The following is a 21,539-nucleotide window of genomic DNA, read 5'->3' on the forward strand; positions in this document are numbered from 1 at the left end:
ATATGTTTTTTTGAAATTCAAGCTGAACAACAGGAAGTTCACAATAGCTTCTATATACGCACCAAATACAGGTCAAGTAAGTTTTTTAAACAAGGTATTTCAGAAATTACAGAATTTCTACGAAGGGGAATTGGTTGTAGCAGGAGATGTTAATTATGACTTTAAGTAAAGTAAAACTTTGAAACTTAAGAAATGGAAATTGAAGGACACATTTACTTATGGAGGGAAAACACCACAACCTACATATTTTTCTAATAGATCTAAGACTTTTTCATATATAGACTATATTTTGATAAAGGAAACAAATGAGACGGAGGTGGTGAAAACAATAACTGAACCTATATGGATTTCGGATCATGCCCCTTTGATAGCGCAACTCAAATTAAGCGAAGACCAGAAAGAAAATATTTGGAAATATAAGGCTAATATGCCGTTAACAGAGAAGGATCGGATGTACTTAAGAAGAGATACAGAGCTCTATTTTAGAGAAAATAGGAACTCAGTTACGGAAGAGGTGCTCTGGGATGCTGCTAAAGCAGTCATAAGGGGAGTTTATATTGCTAAAGAAATTAGAATTAGAAGGGAAAACAATAAGGAAAGAAGCAGGAAAGTAAGCGAAATTATACAAAAACAAAAAGAATTGCAGGAAAATTACAGTAGACAGACTCAAGAACTCCTATAAAAACTTTAAAAAGAACTAGAGAATTTAGACTCTTTATCTATGTGGAAGAAAGAAATATTAGTGAAAAATGAATATCACAGAATCAATATAAATACAATGAAAAGAATGGCCAATTACTTAAAGACAAGGAAGGAAAAGCAAAAAATTGGATGCATCAAGGGGGATGGGGATAAACAGCTTTTTAAAAATACTCAGATAAGAGAGGAATTTGCTAAATTTTATCAACAGTTATTTAAATCTGGAGAAAATCAAAAATTTGATGAACAGTTAGAAAACAATTTAACGACAGAACAGAGGGAGAGCCTGAATAAAGATATCACACGACAGGAAATAGCAGAAGTATTAAAGGGTCTAAAAAATAGAAAATCCCCTGGTTTAGACGGATTCACTGCAGAATATTATAAAGAAATGGCGGAGTTACTGATACCAGAAATGCAAAGATTATTTAACTATATATTAAAAGAAGATAAAATGCCAGATTCATGGAAGAAAGCTGAGATCCTTCCAATTCTAAAACCCCAGAGAGACCCTTTAGATACAAATTCTTATAGGCCAATTAGTTTATTGAATCAAGATTACAAAATATTCGCAAAAGTTCTAGCTAATAGATTGGAAAAATACTTACCAAAACTAGTTAAGGAAGATCAATATGGTTTTGTCAAGAATAGATTTATAGCCCATCCATTGAGAAATATATTAAATGTTTTGTTTGGTAAAGAAAAGAAAACCCTAGCTCTGCTAAAATTAGATGTTTATAAGGCGTTTGACACCTTAAATCATAATTATTTAATGCAGGTATTGGAGAAATTTGGTTTTACTGGACCGTTCCTAAATACTATAAGGGAAATTTATAGGGGTGGTAAAGCAGTTATTAAAATAAACGATAGACATACTAGAGAAATTTCAATCCAGAGAGGAGTAAAGCAAGGTTGCCCATTATCCCCGATGCTATTTGCATTAGCAATGGAACCCCTAGCAGATAGGATTCGAAATAGTGGTAGAATTCAGGGATTTCAAATAGGTAAGGAAGAACTTAAGTTAAATCTTTTTGCAGATGATATTCTGCTGACAATAAGTAATCCACTACAGGCAATAAGAGAACTGCTAGTTATTTTAGAAGATTTCAAGTCAAGGTCGGGGCTTGGTGTCAATATTAAGAAATCTGAAATAATGTTTCTTAATGTAGATAGGGAAACTAAAAGAGAGATATTAGTTCTAACGGGGATGAATTCAGGAGTAAGTAAAATTAAATATTTAGGAGTATATCTTACTAGAAACATAGAGAAGCTACAAAAAATCAGTTATAATAAGGTTTGGACAAAGATAACAAAGAAATTGAAGGATTGGAAGAATAAACATTTGAGTATTTTAGGGAAAATTAGAGCAGTTAAAATGTTTATATTACCAAAGATGTTATATCTACTTCAGGTACTCCCAATAGAACTTGACCAGAAAGATATAGGGAAATGGGATGAAAATATTAAAAATTGGGTGTTTGGCTGGAAAAAAGCAAGAATTTCAAAAAAATTGATATATATGCCCCAAGATGATTTAGGATGGGGACTCCCACATTTGCAAGCTTATTATGATGCATTTCAGTTGAAAGCATTGATGGAGCTAGAATGGAGGAAAGGGGATAAGTGGGTAAGATTTGAATCTGCAGTCAATAAGGGAGCAGGTAGTTATGGAATTTATACTAGAGATCTGCAAAAGGAGATAAGACAAGCAAAGGGCCCAAGAAAAATAGCCTTGATTGCTTGGAAGAGGTGGAAAACGGCTATGATGCCACAGAACTCAAAATGGACTCCACTTAAGTATATCTGGGAGAAGGAGATGAACCCGAAATTTTGGGAAGATCTTAATGCAGAAGGTATAACTAGAGTGAAGGACATGTATAATGGTCAAGGGGATTTGTTACCACTTCAGGAATTGAATCAAAAATTGGGGGAAAGATATTGGTTAAATTTAATGGGGTTACACCATTTAATTAAACAAGATAAATATAAAGAAGCTATTAAAAGGGAAGACAATAATATAGAACACGCATTATATGTGGATGAAATAAAGAAAGGGCTGGCAGGGAATTGGTGAGGGATAAGGAGTTTATGTTTAGAACTCTAAAAAATAAATGGAATAAAGAAAAACAAATAACTTCTGAGGAGGTTAATAAGTTAATGGTGAATTTGAAGGCAATTAAGCTAGAAAAGTATAGAGAACTTGAAAGAAAGATTATCATGAAGTGGTATAGAACTCCTGCCCAATTGGCATACATGCTTAAAGGGATGAAACCTAACTGCTGGCATTGCAATGCAAAAGAAGGGTGGTACTCCCACTTATGGTGGGAGTGTCCAAAGGTCATAGATTTTTGGGACAAGGTACGGGGAAAAATAGCATTGGTATGTAAGGTCAACCTCAATATAGATGTAGATCTATTATTCATGGGTGTATTGGGAAACACTAGAATTGAGAAACAAAACCAGGATATTTTCAAAGCAATGATACTAGCTGCACATGCAGTGATTGCATACGGTTGGAAGGAGAAGTTAAAATGGACCTTAGAAAGATGGAATGATTACTTGTATGAATATATTCAATCGGATATGTTGGAATGTTTAAAAAAAGGTAAGGCATGGGATGGAAAAATGGAGGAGATAAAAGAGAAATGGTCTGTATATTTTCAATGGGTATATAATGGAGAAGCCAATACAACTATATTTGGAAAATTGGAAAAAATGTGCTCGTGGCTAAAAATTTAATTTGTAGTTATAGGATGGCCACCTTGCGGGGGGGAGGGTTACAAAAGGGGTAAAAGATGTATCATAGGAGAACTGTGACTGTATTGAAATGTAATAATATGTGATGCATTATAAATGTACATTTCAGTAACTTCTGGGCCATCAATTTTTAATATTTTTGCAAAAGGGCGGCCTGGCATCCGTACTCCCTTGGAAGACTTCTACTGTACTTAATAACTGTGAAAAACATACAGAAGCAGTTTTTGTGTGTTCCATTTCTTTGAACCATAGTTTTAAACTCTACTCTTAACTAACTCTGACTGAATTCCCCCTTCCTTATCCCCCGTCCCCTTCTCCTTACCACCCACCACTCCCCCGCCCCATTTTCTTAATACTCAAGGCCATTCAGGCAAGGTTACAGCCTTCCATCCCAGACTCCCTAACTACAGAGAAGCACAGAGAACGGGCCTTCCTCCCACAGCAACAAACAATAGTGTAAAAGGTGGCTGAGTTTAAGTAGTAGAGCTCTCCATTTAACAGATACAGATTATTTGATGTTTGCAGAACGTGAGAGATTGTGGAGATGGCTTAACGAGGCTCCTGCTTGATTGTCTGTCAGGCTGTGGATGACAGGATATGGTAAACTGGTCCCTGTACCATTGCAACTAGAAGTCCAAGCTCTTGGTTAAATGGTTTTATTCAGAAATCCAATCATTTCCATATATATGTCCAGAGAATTACTCAGAGGCAAGAAAGCATCCAAGCAGTACACGCTTCCTTGATAGGAATAGAAACTTGAGAAAAGTACAGCTCTAAATACTCAAACATTTCCCCCCTCCCAAACCACAAGTTTACGTGGGAAAGTGTCTGCGAACTTCTGCTGGAGTTTATACACCAGCTAGACAAGGAGGCATAAAAGAAATGGCAACATTTCAGACCGTGCAAGGTCACTTCAGGGAGCTTCAAAGAAAGAAATAACACCGCTGTGTTCTCACGCTGCGAGAGAAACGAAAGTGATGAATATAACATTTGCAAAATGAAATAAAGACACAGTATTAGCAATGGTTCAACACCTAGAACAGTGATATGGACCTAGGGGTACAGACATGACATTTTGTTGGTTTTGATGCCATCTTTGAAGCCTCCTTTGTCATTTTCTTTTTTTGTAGAGATTCCAGTTGCAGAAGTGCTATGTCGTTTGCTTGGTAGATATTTTTTTATTTTGGTGAATTACAGGATTGGATATATAGGTCCATTTATAGCGAATATTGGCTTCTGTAAGACTCTTGAAATTTCTTTAAGTATTTTTAATTTCTGCAGCATTTCAGGTGGACAATCCTGGAAGGTATTTATTTCTTTTTTATTATAGAGGAGTGAATCTTTGACAAGCTAGCTTGAATATCTTTTCTTTGTTGCAGTAATGCAAAAATGGCACTATTACATCCCAAGGAAATTTAGCTCGATGGGGTATAGGAGGGCCCACCCTGTAGGCTCTAGTAATTGCTGGAGCTATTCCTTCATCCAGGTTTAAAATGCTGGTGAGCCAAGATGAAATAAAGGCTGATAACTCAGTACTACCTTCAGCATTTTCATCTATTCCTCTGCTCTTTAGGTTGTTCTGATGCAATTTGTTGTCCATTTCTTTGAATTTTTCTTTTCTCTGATGATTGCAGTTCTTTAATTTCCTCCTGAAGCGTGAGACCCAGTTCTAAGGCTGTGTCAGCTGTTTGCACTGCCTCTTTAAGAGTATCTTTAATTTTTTTGAGCTGGAGAGCCAAAGGCTCTAGGGGTTGCGAAAGTTTTGTTGAAATACTTTGCTCCAGGTCTTCTTTTAAGTCTAGTAAGTCTTTTATTATTAAGTGGTGCTATTTCTTTGCTTTGGCTGGCCACCATTTTGGAAGCCCTCTCTGTTCCTGGGCCCACAATACTGCCGGGCTCACCGTGAGGAAAAGAGGCTCTAGCAGAGGTTGAGTCAGCTACTGGCATTTTATTTCTAGTGCTGCTCGTTTTCCTCATGATTTTTAATTACCTGGCTGGCCGATTAGCACATTTTAAGCTGCCAACCTGAGATTTAGAGATGGGAGCTCCTATTCTATGCGTTCACCATTGCTGCATGACACTCCCCCCCACCATTATGCCGTAACTTATAAACTTTTCCTAGGTAGTACCTTCCCCATCAAAGATAGCCTACATCCTGTAGCCAATAATCTCAACCATGCTTCAGGCCTCCTCAGACAACTTCTTAATTTCAACCAAGGCATAGTCTATAAAATGTTCTAAACCCAAGGATGATTCACACTCTCCCAAAGGCCCCAAGGATTCTGGGAAAGAAAGTTTTTGACCATCCACCTTTGTACCCCTTCAAGGATCACCTGGACAGATTTATCTACAGCTCGGAAACCGTTACCAGGGACCTCTGGGTCTTGTCCATCATCTGCCAAAGTAGCACCTTGGAGTTCCACACTACCCCTTGTTCTCTTCCACCACTCTTTCCTGTTGCTCTGCTTCCACGCCTTCTACTACAAGAAGTTCAGGCCCTTCCGGAAAAGGGCCCTGTGGAGGAACTCTCTTAGGGGAAATCCCTGCCTCCACTGTAGGTGGTGTGTTTTCACCTTATTTCCTCATAGATGAAAAGTGAGGAGGAAAAGCCCTATTCTCACCTGCATCTGCTAAACCAGTTTATTTCCACAAAAAAGTTCCATATGGTTTCTTTAAAGGATATTCTTTCCCTATTAGCAGGGATCATTTCATAGAAAAAGAGCTGGAGGAACTCATTAGCATAACTGATTAGCATATGCCACACCCCTTGCCATCACCGGAAGTGTGTCATTGGTATAGCTGATTTGCATATGCCACACCCCTTGACATCACCTATCCTGGCTGTTTTGGACCCAATCCTGGCCATTTAGGGCCGAAATTGGGCCCAAAATGGCAAAAAGGGGCTGAAAAGGGCTGAAAAGGGGCCCAAAATGGTCAGGATTGGGCCACTGCTGAGTGGGAGAGTGATCCATCACCCGTCAGAGGCCCGATCCAGGCCGTTTCGGCCCCAATCCAGGACGAAACAGGCCCAAAATGGCTGAGAGTCAGGTGGGTAGAGTCACCTGACATGGGACTTTTTGGGGGAACTGCTGGAACTGTGTTCCTGCGCGTTCCCCCTCGAAATGAGCCCTGCCTATTAGATCTCATGTTGCCATCACTCTCAGTGACTGAGATTCAGGGACTGAGGACAGGCCATCCGTTCTTTAACTTCATTCAGATCAGACCCTGGCACGTGAGGGCCATGACCAAGGACCTGACGAGGCATTAACGAGCGTTAGGAGATAGTCCCCAAATGTTCTTGACACCTGTATAAGGGAAAGCACAGAGAGGGTCCCATTCATTCAGGAGAAAATTATGTAAAACATTGACCTATATAAATAAAATAAAAAAGGCTAGCAGACGAAGCAGGTCTGACTGCCTTGTGGCCTCAACAGACCCATCTCCTCCCTACCAACACATGATCTGCATGACTACAGAATCTCTACCTGTCAATAAGTCAATAGGAGAACCAGAGGCCATATATGCAGGGGCAGAAGAGGCCGGAGAATGGGGGCGCGAGAAGGCAGTCAGCACAGTCAGAGGGCTAGAAAAATGCAAGAAGACAACTTAGGAAAGGGGATATGGAGGAAGCTGGAACAGTCATAGCCTGGGAGAAAGGAGGGAGGAGGTGGCCCGGAAAGCAGAGAGGAACAGCGGATGGATGACTCCATCGAAGGCCAGGGAGACGGTGCCGTGTGACGGGCCTTTTGCCTGTTTGCACAGATGCTGGCAGGTGCTTGGCATGGGGAGCTTACATGGTGGCACCTGTGGGCTAGGGAATAAATCCGGCCTCCTCTCCCTCAACTGTGTCATCAGAACCAGCAATGGCAGCCGGCCGCGTGCATGAGGATATGCACAGGTCTGCATGCCCGCAGTTCTTGCACAGCCTTCAGCGGCACATCAGGGCCTGCGATATTTTTTTTTTTAAAATGTCACAGTTTCTCTTTAGTGAATAGTGAGCATCTTCTTGCCGTTTAATATTTAATAATTTATTCTGTGGTTCTCTGATCAAGGGTAGGAGTGAAACATCCCCTCACCCTTTTGGGTTTTGACATCTTGCCTGAGAAGCACCGTTTGCAAAAAAGAAAGAAAGAAAGAGGGGATACTGCCGCGCCCTTCAACAGAGAACCAAAGAATAAACGCTTAAATGCAAAAAAGCGCTCACTGTTTACTGAAGTGATTTCTAGGCAATACTGTGCCCACAGCATTGGCATATTTGATGTCCCAACGAGCTAGAAATTTGGCTCTGTCCTTCCATTAGCCCTGTGACTTTTGTTTTCTCTGAACTGGAAAACTGTTCTATCAAGATGTGGAAAGCTGCTTGGCTGTTTTTGTATGATGGGGGCTTTTAAGTCTCAGAACAAAGATCTTGATTTTAAAAGTGGGAAAAGAAAAACATTATTAATGCAATTGATTTTGTTTTTGGTTAGGTATTAGGAATTTAATGCGATAAATCAGTCAAGGCACTTCCCAGATACGAGGGTTGCATTTTAATCTGACTAGTAAACATTTGTACCCATTTTTCATTCCCTTTCATAACACTGGATTTCCCCCCCAATACCCTTCAGCTCTGAGGTTTGTTTGACATTTTCTACCATTTAAACTCTACATCCATGCCACTATAAGCCATTCTAAGTACAGTTTGACCTGACTGATTAAACCATTTTTCTGTAGCTGGGAACATGTTTGATCTTGCTGTTCCTGGACTTCTAGTTTGTGAAAAGAAACAGTTAAGTTTTTGACCTATATGCCGTTCCTAAGATACGTCTGTTCAGTGTTCTGCGGTAAAATGACTTGTTAAATAATGCACCGCCGTGCAGAAAGTGCATTGGGGGAGGGGGGGAGCAGCAAAACCAGTGGAACGAGAGGGAGGGTCTTCCGGAAGGTTGATGAACTGCCGGAGTGTTAGCTGTTCTGTTTGCTAGGCAGCAGATGTATCAGAATGGCATTTGCCTGCCCTTAATTGTGAATCAAAAGTAGTAACGCTTAGCATTTATATAGCTCTTTGGAAGGCCCAAACTGTTTCACATACGTTGCCTCAAGAACCCTGACAAAGCCCAGGGGCCGTGTTGGTTCCCCATGTTACAGGTGTGGATGCGGGACTCCCCTAAGAACGCCTGATGAGTTCTTTCTTAGTGTGGGTCTGCGGCAGAAGAGGAGCAAGATGCGAGTCCAGAAGCACCTGGAAGACCAACAAGCCTTTTCGGGTCATTGCCAGCTTTTGAGAGTCAAGTTGACAAAGGGAGCTTTGACTCTTGAAAGCTCGTACTCTGGAAATCTTGTGGCCTTTAAGGTGCTGCTGGACTCGCATCTTGCTCGTCTAATGACTTTGTGACGGGGCGAGATTTTAACCAGGGACTCTCTGGCTTGTGGCTGATAGCAGAGCTGCGTGCTGTGGCCTCTTTTTCTCCCTAATGAAGACTCAGAGCTGCTTACAGCATCGTTCCCCCCTCCTCCATTTTTATCCTCACCCTTTTATCCAGCAACCCTGTGAAGTAGGTGATGCTGCAAGATGGCAGCGGGCCCAAGATCACCCGGTGAGCTTCCGTGGCAGAGAGGGGATTCGAACCTGGGTTTCCCAGACCTTGCATCCAAACCACTGTACCACAGTGGCCACTCAGTGTGATGGTTGTAACAGAAGACCTCAGCTCTGCTTCCTCCTGCTGGGTCAGAAAGGGATACCAAGCAGGCATCGGGGGGGGGGGGCACAGCTCTCATTCCAGGCTCTGCCGCCTCAAGGTGACCAATGTGAATTTAATGTGACAATTTGATCTGACATGGATCTAGAAAAAAGAGCGCACTGGACTGCGCTTTTCTTTCTTTCTTTCTTTCTTTCTTTCTTTCTTTCTTTCTTTCTTTCTTTCTTTCTTTCTTTCTTTCTTTCTTTCTTTCTTTCTTTCTTTCTTTCTTTCTTTCTTTCTTTCTTTCTTGGCACTATTTACTGTGACTGTTGTGATGTGGTACGAGTAAAGACTTCCATGCCGGAAAATCGGGGTCATGAACAAAGGGAAAATGTCTCAAGGCATCACCCTTAATAGATTGATTAACTTTAGGTGTTGTGGCTTCAGACATCCTGGAAGAAGGAGTGTGCTGGTGACTTAAGATTCTTTCGCGCATGACAACACATAGCAGGAAAACAGGTACACGATTGGCTTGTGTTTCAGCCTCATGGGCTGAAAAAGTGCAACCTTTGCCCCTCCCCTCTGGGAAATAAGTGTGTCCCACACACATTCTGAGGCTTGTGCGTTGTTGTGCGCCTTCCTCAGTGGATGGATGCATGGCTTCCCTTTAATAATGAAAAGCAGTCGCGTGGCTCTGAGAGAGAGCTGCTTTCCTGCCATATGTCGTAATGCGTGAACATCTGTAGGGGGAAAGAAGGGGAGGAGAGAGAAGCGGTGAGCATCTTGAGTCTCATTCATGAAACTACGGACGGAAGGACGCAGAGCAAGATAATTATTCTGTGCTTGGGTTATCCGAATGCCTCCCGTTGCAGTGTTGTTAATAGAGTAAAGGCAAATTTTGTCAGAGAATTTTGGGTTTAAAACAGTTCCTCTGTTCAGTTAGTACATGTGTGATGCAAGTTATCAAAGTTCACCTAGTAGTCGCTATATGGAACTTAGTAAAGAACGTTGTATAGGAAGTTGTAGACTCCTTGTGCTCTGATACCATGAGAAGTCTTGGGTACTACTTAATGTATCTGAGAATACTAAGTGGGTCTCAGAGCGGCCTCCTTGGGCCCAGAATGCATAAACAGTCCCTGGTCTGTCCCATTCCCTGCTGCAGGCGGGGGACCCGCATCACTGGAGGCAGCCGCTGCACATAGAAAGTTGAGGTGGCAGCAAGTCCTTCTCCTTAAGAGGCGAATGTGTCGTGTGGAGAAACTGGGAGCTGCATTTTTATTTATGTTCTTTATTTATAGTTCCCTTTTCTTACTGAGACCCAAGGCAGCGGAATACACAGTGCAAGTCAATAAGAACAGTTTCAGTGAATAAATGCGCCATGATCGGCAGCGAGAACATTCAGTGAGCAAGTGCAACGGGGTATGGGGTGCAGAAGTGTGAAATGGGCATTTGCACAGGCAGTGCCTTACCGGCCGTCTGGAGCGATCCCGGCAAGTAAGGGTTGATACTGTGTGGGCAGCTTTTTTGTAGACTTGATTACTCCAGAATTTGTCTGGTCATCTTGGCCCTGTGGGTTTTTTGCTCCCAGACTGAAAGGGATCTGCTCCAGTGAGCACAGTACAGTCTGAAAGAGCTGGTTTTGGACCGTTAGGGGCCAGGATCTCTTGACGGTGATTGAATCTGGTTTCATTTATATTTAGTTATACGAAAGGTGGGATGTAAATATTTTCAATGAAGAGTCTTGCCCAAATGAACCTTCCTGCCAGCTGAGATCTTAACAACAACAACAACATTTGATTTATGTGCCGCCCTTCAGGACAACTTAACACCCACTCAGAGAGGTTTACAAAGTATGTCATTATTATCCCCACAACAAAACACCCTGTGAGGTGGGTGAGGCTGAGAGAGCTCCTAGAAGCTGTGACTGACCCAAGGTCACCCAGCTGGCTTCAAGTGGAGGAGTGGGGAATCAAACTCAGCTCTCCAGATTAGAGTCCCGTGCTCATAACCACTACACCAAACCGGCTCTCTTCACTGGAGTCTTCCCTGGAGAATCTTCTCCATCTACTCTCATTTTTGTATTTGTTTACTTTATTTATACTCTACCTTTCTCCCCAATGAGGACCTAAGGTGGTTACGTAATTCTTCTCTCCTTCATTCTATCCCCACAACAACCCTGTGAGGTAGGTTAGGCTAAGTGTGTGTGATATTATGCAGGGAGCTACTGGATACAGGGCAGTTTCTGTGGCTGCATTCTGATTAAGGAACTTTCTCCCCAGACATGTTATGTATTAGATTCTGGGCATTTAAACTGCTAATTAATTTGCTAAATAGTTTTATTATTAATTTTTATTTTTTGTTTCTGTGGATTCCATAGGCATTCCTGAAAGCCTTATTTGGAGAAAGGATTGAATAAAAGGGTTTTTTTAAAAAAAATAAATGAAATTAAAATCAGTTTGGACTAGTACCTTAGCATGTTGATAAAGAGACACTGTTAGTAAATCCAGGTGCAAGGCAAGTTATACCCATACTCAGGGCTTTTTTCTGGGAAAAGAGATGGTGGAACTCAGTGGGTTGGTTGCCCTTGGAGAAAATGGTCACATTACAAAAGACTACACAACTCTGAGATTGAGAATTGTTTGCTTCAGGGGGGGAAGAAAATAATTTCTAAAATATATAAGATATTACTGAAATGGTTTACAGAGGAGGAAGTTGTTAAAGTTCAGATGGTCAAATGGGCAATAAACTGTAATAAGGAAATTTCAATGGAAGCTTGGGGAAAGGTATGGAAAAATGTAGTTAAGATTTCAGCATGTACCACTGTGCGTGAAAATGTATATAAAATGTTGTATAGATGGTATTTAACACCGAAGAAGTTGGCCAATGGTAATAGCCAGATGTCTGATAAGCGTTGGAAATGTAAACAGCATGAAGGTTCATTCTATCATATGTGGTGGACTTGTGATAAGGCTAAGATGTTCTGGGGGGATATAGTTAAAGTTATGTCAGATATTTTACAAAGGAATATAAATAAAACCCCGGAATTGCTGTTATTATGTATGAACCTAGAAGATTTTGATAAAATGGACAGAGTTATGGTGTTTTATATGATTACGGCGGCAAGAATGTGTTACGCACAGATGTGGAAGACTCAGGAGATACCATCTATGGAAGACTGGATTCTGAAAGTCTTGAATATGACAGAAATGGACAAATTAACAAGGAAATTGAAAGAACAAGAAGAATTGGACTATACATTAAGTTGGGAAAAATTTAAGAAATATGTGGAGAAAAAGTGGGACATGAAGGGGAAACTGTGGTCTTTGGAGAAGTAGGGGAGATAGAAACTTACTTAAGGTTAAAAAGGGGTATATTTTACTGTATTTTATTGGATTAGTATAGTATATTTACAGGGGAGTATAATTATGAGTAATAAGGTTATAGGGAGTATATGTGAAATATAGATAATATAGTTAATTGGTATGTAAGGAATAGTATGTTACATATATATATGTAGCTTTTTTTTAGTTAGTATATGTACCTATTATTACTTATATAATTTTTATATTTTTAACTAAGATATGCAATATAGTTAGTGTAAATTGTTAAGATAATTAAGAGATTTGATAGGTATAATATGGATATATATTACATTATTACATTATTATTATAGACCTTAAGAATTTATATGATATACTTTTTAGATTAAGTTGGGTATGGAAAACTGCGGGGAGTCACCAGAAAAGGGGGGGGGGGAAGGATGGGGAAAATGCAATGGGGTGAATAATGATAATGATTTCTATGTGTATGTTTGTAAACCCATCCAATAAAAAATCTCTAGGAAAAAAAAAAGAGAAAGGATTGAATAAAAGGCTTTTTTTAAAAAAATAAATGAAATTAAAATCAGTTTGGACTAGTACCTTAGCATATTGATAAAGAGACACTGTTAGTAAATCCAGGTGCAAGGCAAGTTATACCCATACTCAGGGCTCTTTTTCTGGGAAAAGAGGTGGTGGAACTTAGTGGGTTGCCCTCGGAGAAAATGGTCACATGGCTGGTGGCCCCGCCCCCTGATCTTCAGACAGGGGAGATTGCTCAGCGGCACAGAAGGCAATCTAAACCCCCCTCTGTCTGAGGATCAGGGGGCGGGGCAACCAGCCATGTGACCATTTTCAAGAGGTTCCGGAACTCCATTCCACCGCGTTCCAGCTGAAAAAAAGCCCTGCCCATACTGTGAGGCAGGAAAGTGTTTGGTGGTGATGGTGGCAATGAAGCTTGAGAGGCTGTGATGTCACAGAGAGGCACGCAGGAGCGTCCTTGGCTGCCGTTGGGTGAACTGCTTGTCAACTTTCTCTCTCGTGCCTTTCATCCCGCCCTTCCTCCAGAGAGCTTAGGGCGTGGCAAACCGAGTTCTCCCCACCCCCATTTTATCCTCTCCTGAAATAGGCTAGGCTCAGAGGTGTAACTACCTGCGCCCAGGTTGCCCAGCAAGCTTTATGGCAAAGCGGGGGGTGGAGCCTGCGTCTTTCAGGTCCCGGTCCAGCATTCTAACCACTGGCTGTTAGACGAAAGGTTTCTTTCTCCAAAGATCTCTGTCTGCTCTTGACTGAGCCGCTCAGATCCCACAGAGGCCAAGCAGATCAAATGGTCCAGCAAAGGATAGCCAAGAAATACAAATACGTAGAGTTGCGTATTAATTTGAAATAACCAGCCAGATGCTTTTGGCTGCTTGGCTAATTTAAGGTAATGGAGGTAAAATGCGGACCTTCAGTTTCAGCCGGGTTGTGCATTCTCTAGGCTTGGACCATCTGTTCCCAAGTATACTTACTCTAGAAATGGTAACGGTTCCGCTCCTTAAATAGTTTTGACGGTATTATTTACATATGCTATTTACATATATTTACAAATGAGGTTTCCCCCCTCATTTCCAGTTACGATAAACATCTGCCTCCAAGACAAGTAGCTCTCTCACGCTGTGACAGCTGCATTTGCTGTTTTTTATCCTTATATAATTAACTTCTATGCATTTTATTAAGTTGGGTTTGATGTCTTGGAAGGTGTGATTCCCTCAAACGCAGTTTTGTCTCTCCTTCAGCTGTTTGGATTTTATGTTGTCTGTTACCTTTGTGAAATATATGTAGAATGGTGTTCTAAGAAGAAAGTTAATGTGTCTGTTTAAAACACGTATGTCAAATCTGTCTCCCACTACATAGTCAGGTTTAGTGTTCTCATCTAACATGGCTTGTGATAGCCTGGCATGACTTTAGTTGTTATTATGCAACAAATTGTCACAATTTGCTATGTAATTACTTGTTTCCGTTTTCGCCGTATCTCAGTAATGGTCTGCCTCAGGGTGCCTCTTGATAGCGCAGCTCTTGCATTCAGAGAAGCACTTGAGTAGGTTGATGCAGCCAAGGAAATTTAGATTTGCGTTTCTCTGACGTACACAAATGTTCTACAGCGATGGAGTTCGGTGGCCCATCTGCGTCACAGATTCAATATATAATGACTGCAACCACATGGAGAGTGTCTGACTGTACAACAAGGCAAATGTTGCCCTGATTCTGAAGCTGGTTGAAAGAGTGTGACTGCAGAGTTGTACAGTCAAATGGACCTTACCGCATAGTCGCACATTACAAGTGGCCGGATCTCAGACGTGCTGGTCCTGATCCAAAAGAAGTTAGGCACCTCTTAGTTTCATAAAATCAACCTGTCTTTAGTTAGTTTGCAATGAACTTTCGTCCCACTGATTTCAGCAGGACTCGTACACAACTAACTTTTTTCTAGTTCAGAGTCACAATGTTCTGGAGCAGGTGCCGCAAAGCCAGTGGTCTACTGAGCATCACCACACTAAGAGGAGTGAAGGCAGAATTCTCTGATGGGGGGGATAATAATAATAACAACAACAACAACAACAACAACATTTGATTTATATACCGCCCTTCAGGACAACTTAATGCCCACTCAGAGCGGTTTACAAAGTGTTATTATTACCCCACAACAATCACCCTGTGAGGTAGGTGGGGCTGAGAGAGCTCCAGAGAACTGTGACTCGCCCAAGGTCACCCAGCTGGCTTTGTGGAGGAGTGGGGAATCAAACCCAGCTCTCCAGATTAGAGTCCCGTGCTCTTAACCACTACACCAAACTGGATGGTGGGAGCCAGTCGTTGGGATGCGGGGAGACAATTCTGGCAGAATCTTCTTCGCCGTAAAGCTCTACCAGAACATCTCTATATGTAGATTTGTGACACAGCAAAACAGAAAATTATAGCAGAATGTGATTTGCATATGTCAAGATTAGATAGGCGGGCAAGCTTTGACATGACATGAAAATCTATTGCAGGCGAGAGTAAATTTAGTGTGCCTTTCAGGTAAGTAGCCAAAGTCTTGCATTGCTACATGATGTCATCCAGTCAACATCTGGGGATTGTTTTGTGTCAGTTTTGCATTGTAAATAACTGTGTGTGTGATATAAGATGCTTTTTACCACTCCAGGGGGAATAATTTAAAATGAGTGTTCTGTCTTGTATGGTCAGTAGTATCTGAGCATGAGAGGGCACATTCAAACAAAATATTCTGTAACTCAGGGGCGTTAAAACCTTTTGTTCTGAGAGCCACACTGAGATACGGAAACCACTTGGTGGGCCGGGCCCCATTTTACAAGGCCCAATGATAAACTGGAGATATGTGGTTCCCAGAGCAGCTGGGGCATGTGTGGCATGGGCTCCACGTCCCTTCAGACATGCCATAAAGGAGTGCGCACCAAAAAATGGTATTATTTGGATTCATGTTTCAGGAATTCCATAAATATTCAGTATTCCTGATATTCAGGTCCAAAAATACTAGATTAGAATTCAGATCCGAGTTTTATTTGGGAATCTGAATATATTTGGATCCATTATTCCCTATTCAAGTTAACTCCTCCAAAATTGCAGATAACCTAGTCCTTTCTGTCCAGTAAAGACCCCCCAACTTTCAAGAAGATTGGACCCAGCGGTCCGTTCTATGGACCCCTGAGCAAGCTGTCCCCACCACTCCCCATTGTTTCCTATGGAGAGGGGAGAAATGCCCAGCTGGCTTTCCAGCCAAAAATCCTTACCAAACAAACATAGGGCAACTTCTGGCCAAAGGGAAAGACCCAGTCCCAATGCAAGCAGAACCAAGAAAGCTCAACAGAACCCATCTCAAGCCAGTGATTCCAGCAGAACCGAAGTGAAACAAGGGACACAACAGCAAAACTGTTGTCACTCACAGAAACCAGGCAAAACTCATGACCAGTGTGGGAACACCACAGAACGGAACCAAGGATCAACATCAACCATCCAGCAAAACCACCGTCCGGCACAAGGACTGGCAATGGCAAGCAAACACAGTAGTAACTTGGCATCAGATGGATTCCTCTCCCAAGGAAGGCCTCAGAAAGTGAGAAGGAAGGGGAGTTCTGTGTAATCCACGTTCTCTCTCTGCAGTCTGCCATCTACACCATCACTCACTGACTTACTCTGTTTCCACTATCACTAATACCAGGGCTTTTTTTCAGCTGGAACACGGGGGGGGGGGACGGAGTTCCGGAACCTCTTGAAAATGGTCACATGGCTAGTAGCCCCGCCCCCTGATCTCCAGACAGAGGGGAGTTTAGATTGCCAAGCGGCGCGGAGGACAATCTCAACTCCCCCCTATCTGGAGATCAGAGGGTGGGGCCACCAGCCATGTGACCATTTTCTCCAAGGGCAACCCACTGAGTTACACCACCTCTTTCCCCAGAAAAAAAGCCCTGACTAATACCAATACCAATACTGGTGCTTTTGGAGCAAACCTAGCTGAACTGTGCTACTCTCAATTATACAGCACTAGCTCACAAGATTTTTCCAAATCCTTCCTCCCCAATTTTTGGGTTTTTTTCACACCTAGCCAAACATGGAACCCAAAAGCTGACTAATTGTTGGGGGTCTAACCTAGAGATGGAAAATGTTTATTTATTAAAAAACCTTATTTAGGTTGTGTTGTTATTCTGACTACAGTAGCTAGAAGCTTAATTTCTCTTTGAGAATCAAGCAAATCCCTTCTTGAAACCCAGTAAAGCTCAGCTGATGGCTATATAAACTCTTCCACCTGGCCTCTGGCTTCATTGAAGCCAAGAGACTAAGAGCAACATGAGAAGCTTATTTATCTATTTGAGAAGAACAGCACCTGAACACTACTTAATGCCTACACAAGCATCTTCAGGGGAAAACTCTTTTGGCCCCTAAGCTGAAAATTAATTTTTTTAAAACAAAGCCCACAGTTCACCTATGTTAAAAACCTTATTAAAAGTTTACCTAGCGAGAGCAACTACTCAGAAGTCAGAACAGCCCCCTCTCAAGAAAGCACCCCCAAAGTCCACTAGAAGTAAATACAATAAACAACTGCAGTGCACACCTCTTACAGGTAAAAAAGCAATCTCTCCTCCCACAAGAACAGCAGCTAAGCAAGCATTTTTTAAAACCAGCAACAGCAATTCCCCCCTTCAAGAACAGAAACTCATAAACAAGCAAAAAGCAAACTGCTCTCCTCACAAATGAAAGCAATAGAAAAAAGGGGGAAGCACCCCTACAATAGCAAAAGCAATTAAATAAACTAAATGTTTAGAAAACTGCCCCTTCCCCTACCCTTTCCCTACCCCCACAATCCAACAGAAAGCCAGCCCCCCCTCCCCCCAGAACAAGAAAAAAGAGTGAGTCTCTAGACCCTCAAACGAGGTTGAAGAGCCTCCGGTGGTCTTCCAGGCGGCAGGAACTGGAAGCTGTTCTTCAGATCATCCTCTGCAGGGTAGCCTCAGTAATCAAAATCAAAAAGGCAGACAGAGACTCGCAGAGCAAAGACCACTCGTCAGAGCACAGTTTCTAGTCATCTCACTCAAAATGGAGTCCTTAGCCAGGCCTGTTTTTACACCCTTGCAAGAATTTGAAAAAGGCTCTACCATCAAATAATCCTCCTGATTGGCCAGACAAGTAGAGCTTCTCCACCCATTGGTCATTCCCCCTCTCTTCTGCCTCACTCCCCCCTTCACTGGGGAAAAAAGCCCATGAAAACCTGGGAAAGACGAGAAGATACTGGGAGAAGCCAGCCAGCTTTAAAATGAGGGGGGTAGCAATTCGCAGATAAACCAGAATGTATTGAAGTTTATTCTTTGATCTACTGTTTGGTATTGCTGAATATTTGGCTGTATTTGGTATAGCCATATAACACCAGTCAGGTATTATTTGGCTATATGTTTGATAGAGGAATACTGAATCACACACCCCTAAGGGTCAGGCTTACCATCGGTGGCACAGGGCTGCCCTGGACACTTGGCAGTCCCTGAGTTGGTTGCATTTTGTTTTAAGCATCATCTTGTGTGCTCAGTCCATGGGCTGGCAGTGACCCACAGGCTGTTGTTTGGACCCCGCCCCATCCTAGCACTCTAACCAAAATCAATCTGGTGGAAACATTTCTTGTAATCCTCGATCTAATGCATTGTTTACTGGCTCTCTTATACTGCCTGATTGTATTTTTTAATATATATTTTGTAATCTGCCTTAAGGCTCAGCAAGAGGCTTCTCATTTAATGTGAGAACTGGACTAAGTGAATATCAGATTTAAGGATACATGTCATTAAGAGATAGTTTCAGGTGGGGATCTGTTTGGCCTGCAGCAGAAGAGCAAGATTCGGGTCCAGCAGCACCTTTAAGACCAACTAGATTTCCCGGAGATTTCCAGAGCTCTGACTCTCAGAAGCAAATACCCTGGCAATCTCGTGTGTCACTAGGAGAGTCATATTCTTATGATCTGTTTTTGTTCTGCGTTAGCAAATAAAAGCTGTATTAAGATAGAGGTTTTTCATGGTTTAATCTTTCCCTCTTGAGCGGGAGTTTTAGCGAGGCAAACATACGACATGGTCTTTTGTGGCAGCCATTCACCTCTGAAATGTAACCCCGTCTTTCATTTCTTCACAGTGCTTTGCTGTTCGGTCTTTGGGATGGGTAGAAATGGCAGAGGAGGATCTGGCCCCTGGAAAAAGCAGCATTGCTGTAAACAATTGTATCCGGCAGCTCTCCTACTGCAAAAACGATATACGGGACACAGTTGGCATTTGGGGAGAGGTAAGAGATTTCGCATCCTCTTTCCTGGTGGCACCTGCTTTGTTCCCTCCTCCAGACGCAAGAAATAGCAGCTGCTGGCAGAGAGAGCCAGGAAGAAAAACAAAGCCAGGTGCTCCCCCCCACAACCACCTGCAGGGGCTGCGAGAACCAGAAGTCACTACGGTGGCAGTGGGGCTTCGGTGCGTGGGCTTCCTTGTTAAGAGGGCGATGTGTGTTCTTGTCCTTTTAAAGAAGTGCACTGCTAGATCCCACCAAGAGCCCACCCAATCCAAATTTCTGTTTCTAACTGTGGCCCACGAGTAGGACCCAAAGGTCCCTGACCTTCGACCCCAGCACCTGATGTTCTGAGAGAAATTGCTCTCTCAATTTGCTCTAGACTTGAAATTGCTCTAGACTTGAATGTGTCAGCTGTTATGACTTACCACAGCTAACCATGTTCAAAGTAAATGGCCATCTCCGCATCATGTGGTAGTGTACTCCAGACATTTGTGTGTTCTTCCAGTCCATTTATTTGGGTCTCTCTGGGTTCTGCTACTAAAAAGAAAAAAAATCTCTATATCCTTCTCCATACTGTGGTTGTCGTGGGTTTTCCGGGCTGTATTGCCGTGGTCTTGGCATTGTAGTTCCTGACGTTTCGCCAGCAGCTGTGGCTGGCATCTTCAGAGGTGCTACACCTCTGAAGATGCCAGCCACAGCTGCTGGCGAAACGTCAGGAACTACAATGCCAAGACCACGGCAGTACAGCCCGGAAAACCCACGACAACCATCGTTCTGTGGCCGTGAAAGCCTTCGACAATACATCTTCTCCATACTGTTCATAAGGTTGGATCTTACCAATCATTTGGAGAGGGACAATTTTTGCTGATTCCCCCCTCCCATGGCAGACCTCTTCTCCCCTGTCATGCTGTTCCAGAGGTACTTCTGTTGTCTCTTTGGAATAACAGCATTTCAGGAGGACCATTTGGGCTGCAGCAGGAGGCGGATCAAAACCTTTTTGGGGAGGCAGAACGGGCCATACCACTTCAGGTCTGGGGGAGGGAAGGTCAAATTGTTTTTTTGCTCTGAGGTGGGTGTGTTTTTAAGTATTTTGGTGTGCACGTTTTGTAAACTGGTTGAATCCTTGAGTTTATAAATATTTAAATAAATAAAATTATAATTAGTGCTCCCCCATGTTTCAAAGCTTCCTGCAAATAAACAGTTCACACATTAGAGGTCCTATACTCTGGTTTCCCTTCAGATCGTATAAATCTTTCGCCTTTTACTAAGGTTTTCCGTGGAGAGGAACATGAGAGGTCCTGTTATCTTCTCTTGCCTTATTCATGTAGGAAATGTCATCTCTGTCCCACAGTCTAAAGTGGTCCAGTCCATTTTGCCCTCTTAGCACTCGGCCACCTCATCCAGTTGCCCATGTAGACTAGGCCTCAAGGGAGGCAAGAAACAGAAGGAGGGACTGGGACATAATTGTTTTTGTGCCTCCCAGTTCTCTCTTAAGATGCCCCCCCCCCTGACCAGTTCCCCCCAGCTGGGTCTGCTTATGGAGCCCAGCTGACTGGGATGGAGAAAATGGAAAGTGACTTGGGAGGCCTGTACAGAGGAGACTCAGCAGGTGGGGGGAGGGTTCAGCGCCCTTCTCCAGCCTGCCAGTTCTCCCTTGCTAATGCCGCTGATCCCTTCCCCCGGGTTAGTTTAACAAATACCAAAATTGTGTTTGGTGGCTAACTGTTGATTTACTGTTTGACTTTCATTAGGGAAAAGACATGTATCTTATCCTGGAGAATGACATGCTAAATTTGGTTGACCCCATGGATCGCAGCATTCTTCACTCTCAACCCATCGTAAGCATCCGTGTCTGGGGAGTAGGCCGTGACAATGGCCGGTGAGTGGATTCTTTCTTCTTGATGTTGAAATTGACTGATGTACAATGCAGCACGTGCAAGATAAGGAAAGCATCCTTGCTGTCAGGTACACGAGTGTCTCTGAAGAACAGATACGTAGGTGCCAGTTTTTCTCTTCATCAAACAATGGTTAAAAGAGTGCAAGAGAGTCTGAGCAGCCTCTTTGCACTAGCGTGGATGTAGATTTACTGAATAAGGTGGTGGGGCACCAGAAAGCATTCTGTCGCATTGTAGTTTCCTTTTGGTTTTGTTTTTTTTAAAAAAAATTTATTTAGAAAAAGAAATAAAAATAACAATTGAAAGTGCATAGAACCTTATACAAAGAACATTCCAATCCAATCCTAGCCATTTAATCGTGTCCGATCCTTGGCTACTCTGTAGATCGTATCCCTCCAGGCCTTTCTGTC

At 42.5% G+C, this 21,539-nt stretch overlaps 1 protein-coding gene and 1 non-coding gene across 10 annotated transcripts in view; both read left to right on the top strand.

Annotated features, from left to right (window-relative positions):
* APBB2 (amyloid beta precursor protein binding family B member 2) overlaps positions 1-21,539 on the top strand; it is a 217,740-nt gene that overhangs the window by 126,149 nt on the left and 70,052 nt on the right. For all 9 annotated transcript variants that reach the window (XM_054989597.1, XM_054989600.1, XM_054989598.1 and 6 more), the window contains 2 exons: positions 19,091-19,237; positions 20,986-21,113. In XM_054989597.1, coding sequence (XP_054845572.1) covers positions 19,091-19,237; positions 20,986-21,113 — 275 coding nt within the window. The remainder of the gene's footprint in view (positions 1-19,090; positions 19,238-20,985; positions 21,114-21,539) is intronic.
* On the top strand, positions 20,455-20,566 carry LOC129337188 (U5 spliceosomal RNA). Its single transcript, XR_008597786.1, has one exon. It is a non-coding gene; the product is annotated as a U5 spliceosomal RNA (small nuclear RNA).

The sequence above is a fragment of the Eublepharis macularius genome, chromosome 10, assembly GCF_028583425.1.
Source record: "Eublepharis macularius isolate TG4126 chromosome 10, MPM_Emac_v1.0, whole genome shotgun sequence".
In the NCBI taxonomy this organism is placed as follows: Eukaryota; Metazoa; Chordata; class Lepidosauria; order Squamata; family Eublepharidae; genus Eublepharis; species Eublepharis macularius.